We start from the raw sequence: 8,637 nt of genomic DNA, 5'->3' as shown, positions 1-8,637 counted from the left end.
AACGCCATTATGGAGTCCTACATATGAATACGGACACACACGCACTTACATGCACCATGTCAGACCGACAAGCAAAGCCAAAAGCTTTGAGAGCGGTTGGTCTCTCAGACAGGAAGCATTGACAGCAGGCTGTGAAGGCTCCTGTGCGTCATTCAGACTTGTCCCTCTATGTTTGTTTTTAACGTGTAAGTGAAAGCTCTTCCTGGCTCTTGGTCAGTGGGAATGTGTTTGGAATGAACTGTGCATACGGTAGCACACGTTTTCAGGGGGAAAAAGTTCTTACTGTACATCTCTTACACCTCTCTACTGTAGCTGGGGAATGAGAAAAGGTCGGTTTGGTAGCCAGCAGTGCCCTACAAAGGCAGAGGAAAGTAACTACACTCTCATGAATAAGGCCTAGTTAGCTTAAGTGCTGGGCCACAGATTTCTAAAAGTGCTCGATATCAATTAATTACAAAAAATAATTTTATATAAGAATAAATAAAATGATTTGCTTGCGGAAGCTAAAACTGCAGTACAAAAATATCAGAATATGTCAAAATAAATAAAAAAGCAATTATGCAAAAGCATTAAACATAAATACTAAAACGCAAATAAATTAAATTATCAGGCAGTGAATAAAAATATACAGAAATATTCTTGACAGAGTTGGATTCTTAATAGCTTATATGATGGTATTATTCTGTAGGCTTTTTCCACTTTATGATTTACCCGATGACACTATATCTTATGCTATATTGTGCTTCCAAGCACTTTAGTGTCTGCTTTTTATTGGTAAATATATAGATTTTTTTTAAAATAATTGGTAAACGCCTTAAGGTTAACGCCTGCATTTAAACCATTTAATTTGTTCGTTAATTTCTTTCTCTTGTTATTATATTTTGTTATATGGTGCATTGACATTATTGTTTTATTAATATTGCTGACGCCTTGTTTATTATTATTTTATTACGTGATTTATTATTTAACATTGTTGTATTTTCAATTATATTATTATTTTACTTCCTGCATGTTACATCTGAAGATTAAAATAAACACTAGATAAACGTACATGAATGCTATTCGTGAAGTGTGTAAATAATATACACTCGTAATATTATTTTAGTCTCGTAAGTCACGCCTTTACTCATCCTCATGCCCCCACCACACACTTGGTCTTCCCATAATTCAGTGCGCTCAAAGACTCTTTCGAGAGGACGTTGCGATAAGGGCACAGCAAGAGGTAGGCCTCCGTGTTTGTATTTGCTTAATGTAGCCTGTGGTTAAATTTCACATCTCGTGGAAGGTTTATTGTAACGCTTTAGCTTTTCTCTTGAGCAAAAATCACGAAACCGCAACGGGAGTTTTACGGGAACGGTTCGTTTTGAGTTAGTTAGCGAGCTAGCACACAGGCTACTTAAACCGGGTATATCAAGGTTATGTTACTAAAGTGAACATGTCTGCTGTTTTGAACGTATAATAAACTTGTTTTACGTGTTTGCAAGTTCAATTTACATTTGTACGTTTAAAGTTTAAAGAACTCGTTTAAAGTATATCAAATAAGTTTAACATCCCTACACTGGCGTCAGTTCAAACCATTACTGAGGCTGTGAATGTCACTCACAGTCGTCTGCTTTCTTACACTGTTAACATACTACATTTGAGCAGCTAATGTTCAATTATGTGCTTTATTTAAATGTTTTATTAATGAATGTTTATTATATGTCACACAGACCCATTATATTTGACTGAAAATGGCTGATGTTATTGAGGACAAGATCAAGAACTACAAAACGGCTCCATTTGATTCCCGTTTTCCAAACACAAACCAAACCAGAAACTGTTTCCAAAATTATCTTGGTAAGTGCTGCAAAAATGATTGTGTTGCTCATATTCATGCTCAAAATTTTGGCATTAATAAACACATTGCGCCACAAGTGCTTTGTAACATGTGTACTACACACAAGCTTAAACAAAATTATCATACCAAATATGAGACCTTACCAGGTGCTTTTTTACCATTATTATTAATTAATCTGATCTCACACATAGATGTTTTGGAGCAATCAGGACTTGGTTTCTTGAAGGTCACATTAGTGTTAAAGCAGGGTTGTTTGTAGTAAATCTCCAGTTCTGGTGTCTCTGCTTGTGTTAGTCCAGTGCAACAAACCCCTGAAGTTATGAACTATAATTATCTACTCGATTATTTGACCTTATCAATCTTGACTTTAATCAAAATGCATTGTGAATTGAATAACACATTGTAGATATCAGGGTTGGAGACTGTACTCTATTTTGTCTGATCTCAGGGTGGATTGCTTACTGCTATTGTTTTTCCTTTCAGACTTCCACAGGTGTAATAAGGCTCTGTCAAGCAAGGGGCAGGACATTTCACCATGCGAATGGTATCAGAGAGTCTACAAGAGCCTGTGTCCAATGAGCTGGGTAAGTTTGTTTAGAACAGAACCTTTGAGTAAATATGAAAATCAAGATTGACCTTAGTTTCCTAATAGATATACATAGTGTTATTTCATGAGCAAATTCTTCATTAAAATAACTTGAACTTCTTAGATGGCTTTCCACCACATCATAAATGTCAAAGACCACACTCGTTTTATCTGATCCTTTCTGGTTTAAAACTCAGACTTCTTACACTCCAATCAATGCTGGTTTGCATTACATATACAGCAGTGAAAAAAGTACTAAGTGTGACATTTAGTCTTGATCTTTTATCTTTGAGGCCATCAAAACTATAATAATAACCAAACCATATGGAATCTGATCTTTTAAAGGATTAGTTCGCTTTCAGAATTAAAATGTCCAGATAATTTACTCACCCCATGTCATCCAAGATGTTCATGTCTTTCTTTCATAAAATCAAAAAGAAATTAAGGTGTTTGAAGAAAACATACCAGGATTTTTCTCCATATAGTGAGCCAATGGGTTCAAAGGTCCAAATTGCAGTTTCAGTGCAGCTTCAAATGGCTCTCCATGATCCCAGCTGAGGAATAAAGGTCTTATCTAGCAAAACGATCTGTAATTTTATAAAAAAAAAAAAAAAATCTTTTAAATGTGTATACTTTTTTTTTTAACCACAAATGCTCGTCTTGCACTAACTCGACCTCACAAAGTAGGTAATCGCGCACGCAACCCAGAGTTTACAAAGCGAAACATGAAAGTCGAAATCCCTGTACAGAGTTTTTTTTTTTTTACCCTACCATTTTGAACCGGAGTACATGTGCATGGCTAAGCTAGTACAAGACGAGTATTTTTAATTAAGTATATACAGATTGTTTTGTTTTTGTAAATGACAGATCATTTTGCTAGATAACATTGTGTCCACACCAGACAAAATACAATAGAACCTATTATGCTGTCTACACTGGATGCAACGCGACACGGCAGATCCCTGACAGTAATCTGCTGCCGCTTTCTATTTATGACGTGCTCACACAAAGTTTAAATGATCTGCAACGGTTGCTTTGTCGCATCTAGTGTAGACAGACTTAGGTCGGTGTAAACATGGTGTAAGACCCTCATTTCTCGGCTGGGATCATGTAGAACCCTTTAAAACTGCATTGAGACTGCAGTTTGGACTTTCAACCTGTTGGCTCCCATTGAAGTCTCACTATATGAAGAAAAATCCTTGAATTTGACTGAAAAAAGAAAGAAATACATGATCAACAAGGAAAACTATTAGGCTTGGGCGGTATCCAAATTTTGATACTGTCAAACATCCTCCCTATTTTACCCCGGTATACGGTATTACCGTGAATAATAAAAAAATTATGACGTAAGGCTCAGACAGCGTCACCAAACTGTTGGCTTGTTCATATACCGTTCAGAAACTGAATACCAAACACTACAACAATGTTAATAACTTTTATTAACAACAAATAGCAGTTTATAAAAAAAAGTGCAAATACAACAGTCAAACAGAATAAAATTAACATAAACATCCTGGGGTGCGTTTCCCGTAGAACGACATAACTCGCTGGTTAACCTCCATACGATGCATTGTTGTGGAAACGAACTAGCTCACGAGTGTTTCCCGAACATGGTCGCATCTCCGTCGTTTGAACCACATTAGTTCAACAATGTAGGGCCGTTGTTAATGACGTAACCGAGTGATAACTTCGGCTATTTAACTGATTAGAGATCTCAAAAATGCAGCTATATTGAACAAGGCACCTAATGACTCATTTACTATCTTTTTCCCCCCTGTCATTACGCTTTATTTGATGTTTGATTCATCACGGGTTCCCTCTCACGTCATACACTGGGGTTCCCTCAGGCATTTGTGCACAAGCACTACTCGTAAACGGTGCTTATGGGACGCACAAAGATACAGATTAAAATGCATTTATATTTAGTTTAAATGGAAGATATAGATTTGTGACGCTGTTTGCGAATGTTCGTTTGAACTTGTGTCGGGAAACACCGAATCGTTGAACTATGTTGGTAACGACGGAACTTGCGACCATAGTTGGCTACGATGCTTTTGGGAAACGCGCCCCTGGTCACTTGGTTGCGCGACTCGCCATCTCTCTCTTTCTCCTCCACACTGTCACGTGATGACAACCACGCAGAGATGCGCGGATGGGCTCAATCGTCACCCGAATCTGCAGCTTCAAATAAATTATCCACCCACACCTATATTTTCCCCTGATTTAGATAACCGCACCCGAATGTCATATTACACTTATTGTAATTCTTAGTTTTGCATGATGAAATGGATGGTTCATTTTTAACAGCAGATTGATTCAGCTGATCTGCACATCGCTGCACACTTATATACGTTTATCACTCATGATTTTAAGCCAAATTCACGCTGAAAAGAATAACGTTAACTGACATCTGGATGCGACTCTCCGCAATCACTGACGAAATCGGTCGGGTTTTCTCTGTATTAGAGCCGCTCTGTACTTACTATTTGAACGCATGCTTGGACTGAAGTTTACAGGGGTTCACCAGTTCAAGAAATGTCTGACCATAAAAATCTGCTTCTTTAATTTTTAAGGTATTGTTTTCGTTATAATCTACTGATTCAAATAATCAATAATAATTATTATTATACCACTGCGTGCCTAGCCTGACATGCTCCCGCGTATGAATGAACAGGCAGAATCTGTGGACACAGCGGGCGCATTAGGCACGTCGTTAAATATATTTCAAAAGAAGCCGCCACGGTCCTGACCACATCGCTGTCTTTACTGGGTGTTTTTAGAGAATATTTCAATTTATTAACATGCGATTGAATTAGCTATTCATGCGGTGGACTGTCATGATTTTGTATAATGCAGGACACAACTGAATGATGCGCATCAGAGAAGTGGGTAAACGCAAAGCCGTCCTGCATTACCGTGCTCAATAGCATTAGCACAGGCATAACTCCCTTCAAACTTTATAGGGAATGTCACTGTTTCTGTCACCAAAATCTACACTCAAATGAAATCGTCTGCCTGATGAAACCCGCAAATAATCAGAATGCATTTTTTTATTAACCGACCCGTGGATTATCCGCAGCGCCGCGCATCACTACGCATTTTTAGGCATTAAATACATTATATTTAATATTTAATCCTTGTCTCCTATATAAGTGCATTGTTTTATGACGGTATAACGGTATTGAAACTGATACCGTTGCTATTTTTAGATCCCGCGGTATACCATATTACTGTATTACCGCCCAAGCCTAAAAACTATACAAGAACAACTTTTTTTCCTTCATTTTCACTAGTTTCTGTGCCGCATACACTTTACAAATACATAAATACTGATTTCAGTGGACTCTCTTCAGTTTTATTCATGTTAGTTTTCTTCAGCTTCTTATTCTAATGCTGTGTGCACACCAAACGTGAAGCAAATATTCTCATCGCGTTATTGCTCTAGATTACTTGTAGGATGTTCATCGTGTCACTCACGTGAATAAAATCAATGCTTTGCTGATTGGCCTGCAATGTGTCATGAATTTTTTTTTGCTCTTATTGAAATTTTTCAACTTGTGCGGAAGACTCTATTTTGCACTCGTGGGAAATTTTGTTGCCCAATTCCCGTCATTTGCATCACCTGGCACAAACTTGCGTCTATTCGCATCTTTGCATTGACTTTAGGGATGCGCCTAATGTTCGGCAAGCACAATTATTTAGTGGAAAATGGCAAAAAAGCTTCTTCGGTGTTCAGCGGAATAAGCTTAAAGGCTGAATAAATTATACCGAACAATGATGTGATGCACTCAAAAAGAGGCGTGCACTAATGCAGCAAACATGGAAGTGTGGCAGTGTGGAAGCATTTAAAACTGTCCGAGAAAGACGCAAAAACCATTACAAGCACCGACAGCAAGAGACTGTTTAGAACCGCATCGCATGTCTTCCATGAGAAGAGAACATTCATAAATGTTAGTATTGTAAAATGTTGTTCTGTAAAATAAAATAAAGTGAGACAAAAATAATGATGATCATCATTACAACAGCTCTATTAATACATTTATTATAACATTCTCCTTTGCCCAGCAAGACTGGATTTATTTGTACAAAAATAAATAGGGGGTCTTAAAAATGGCTGAAGAATATTATTTTACTAATTAGTAATAATTATTTTTAAGTTAAATTGTGCTTTGGTAGGCTGCATTGTCTACTAGAATGTTAAAAATGTAAATATTTTTTATTTGTTTTCTAATGGAACCTTTTTTTTAATGAAAAGCAAGATAAAACTGTAAAAAGCACATTTTGGCCATTTAATTTATGCAATGGTGAAAAAAAAAAATTGGCAAAATACATAGGGGAAAAACATGTGTTCGGTAATCAGCCTTCGGCCCAGTGTTTAATTTTGTTCGGCTTCGGCCAAGAATTTTCATTTCAGTGCATCCCTAATTGACTTTATATATGATCTACTCACATGAATAATTAAATTAGCTTCTGGTAGTTTTGCAGACTAAAATGGAGGTAGTGCCAAGAAATCTGCCACAACAGAATGAAATGTTTCTGCTTTCATCATATTGCGAACTGTCAAGTGTGGCTATGACGTGTTTAAAGACTTTACACATAAGGTATTGCAGTGTATGTAGAGTTCATGACATTGATCGAGGAATGTCCAAAATTGGATTAATCCTGGTAAACTCTGCAGACGGCTTCATTAGTCATCAAAATGTTGAGAAAGATTTGTGGATGGTCAGGATGCAGTCTCATACCAACACAAAGCTCCTATTCTCCATTATTGACACACACCCAACGTGTTCCCAGAGTTGAGGTTCATCACAAGCAGCACCTTCTGAACTTCAGTATCACTTTTCAGTATTTGTGAAACAAGCCAAAATAAATTGGTTAAAAAACACAGACTCTTCTTTATATAAGGTATTAGACAATTTTGCCAGCAGGGTTTTCCATTACTGATCATCATGATGAAATGATGTCATGATCCCTTTTCAAAACATAAACAACTCAGATCAAAAGAAGGCAAAATGTATTTCTAGAATGGCTAAGTTATGAAATTTAATTTTAGGGAGGTTGAAAAGTTTGTCAGTCTTCTAGCAGACTTCTAACTTTAATAATTACTGTTTCCCTTCAACAAGAGACAACCAATCATTGTGAAAGCTGATGAGATATGAAGGTCTGCTGGAAGTTGTTTGATATACAATGTGTTCTTGTCTTTGTTCTTTTCTTCAGGTGGAGAAATGGGATGGACAGATTGATGATGGAAGCTTTCCCGGAAAGATCTAATGGTCACTGTTACAATCCACTCATGAACTCCCAACAATTTGTAGAGTACCTCATAATATATGTTATCCCAGTTTGAAGTTGTCTTGGTTATTGGTTTGCCTGCTGGAGGATGAAAGGTCATTCAGAGTGGGTTTTGGAACCCTATGACCTTTTGACCTTCAGCATTGAAGGTCCTACATTAGCATTGTGCTCTGTGTCACTCTACATCTTATGGCTGCAATTTACAAAATAAAAATGCACAATTTCAACTAATAATGTTCTAAATCAGCCATTAAACCTATTGAACCTATTGAAAATTGTCATTTATGTTTTTTTTTTCAAGGTTTAAAATTGAATAATATCTGAACAATTGCATTATCAACAACTATCATAAACATACTGAATTGAGCCACATATAGGCTGATTCAGTTTGAAAATACTGGATGAATTTACATGAAATCGGTGATTAGGGGGAATTAGTAGGTTCTGTGAGTGGTTACCCAGCATAAAGGCTGTTTAATCCTATTTGACCATTGCGCTTTTAAAACAGCAGATGGCGGTAAAGTAGCATGAAATAGACTCTCATTGTGATGCAACCATTACTAACACAGTTCAGCTGCAGTGACTATACTGATTGCAGTGCCTAGAAATTCCTCTCTTACTATATATTTCTAATGTCTGATGCAAAACATGAGGTAAAAAGGTCAGAAGCAGTGTTGCCAAGTCTGCGGTTTTCCCACAGAATTGGGCTACTTTAATACTGTTGTGCGGGTAGTTTTTCATGTCCGCGGGTTGAAACGACCCCAATAACGTTATATTTATCCCCTGGAATGTGAACTGTACCAGGGGAACCCCTCCAAAAAACGTGTATTTTACCCCCCGGAGTGCGATTTTTACCGGCGGACCCCCTTCAAAATGCCATTGGGCTAGTTTTGAGTAGCAATTGGGCAGGTTTTGTTAT

General features: G+C 37.2%; 1 protein-coding gene across 1 annotated transcript; it reads left to right on the top strand.

Annotated features, from left to right (window-relative positions):
- Positions 1–1,130: 1,130 nt before the first annotated feature.
- Positions 1,131–7,993, top strand: cox6b2 (cytochrome c oxidase subunit 6B2). The gene is made up of 4 exons (XM_073847006.1): positions 1,131–1,222; positions 1,713–1,839; positions 2,324–2,424; positions 7,644–7,993. The coding sequence occupies exons 2-4, from the start codon at positions 1,734–1,736 to the stop codon at positions 7,695–7,697; spliced, it is 261 nt and encodes an 86-aa protein (XP_073703107.1). The 5' UTR covers positions 1,131–1,222; positions 1,713–1,733; the 3' UTR covers positions 7,698–7,993.
- Positions 7,994–8,637: the final 644 nt, after the last annotated feature.

This window comes from Garra rufa, chromosome 9 (genome assembly GCF_049309525.1).
Source record: "Garra rufa chromosome 9, GarRuf1.0, whole genome shotgun sequence".
In the NCBI taxonomy this organism is placed as follows: Eukaryota; Metazoa; Chordata; class Actinopteri; order Cypriniformes; family Cyprinidae; genus Garra; species Garra rufa.
The sequence above is the reverse complement of the archived record's forward strand: the minus strand, read 5'-3'. Positions and strand labels throughout refer to the sequence as shown.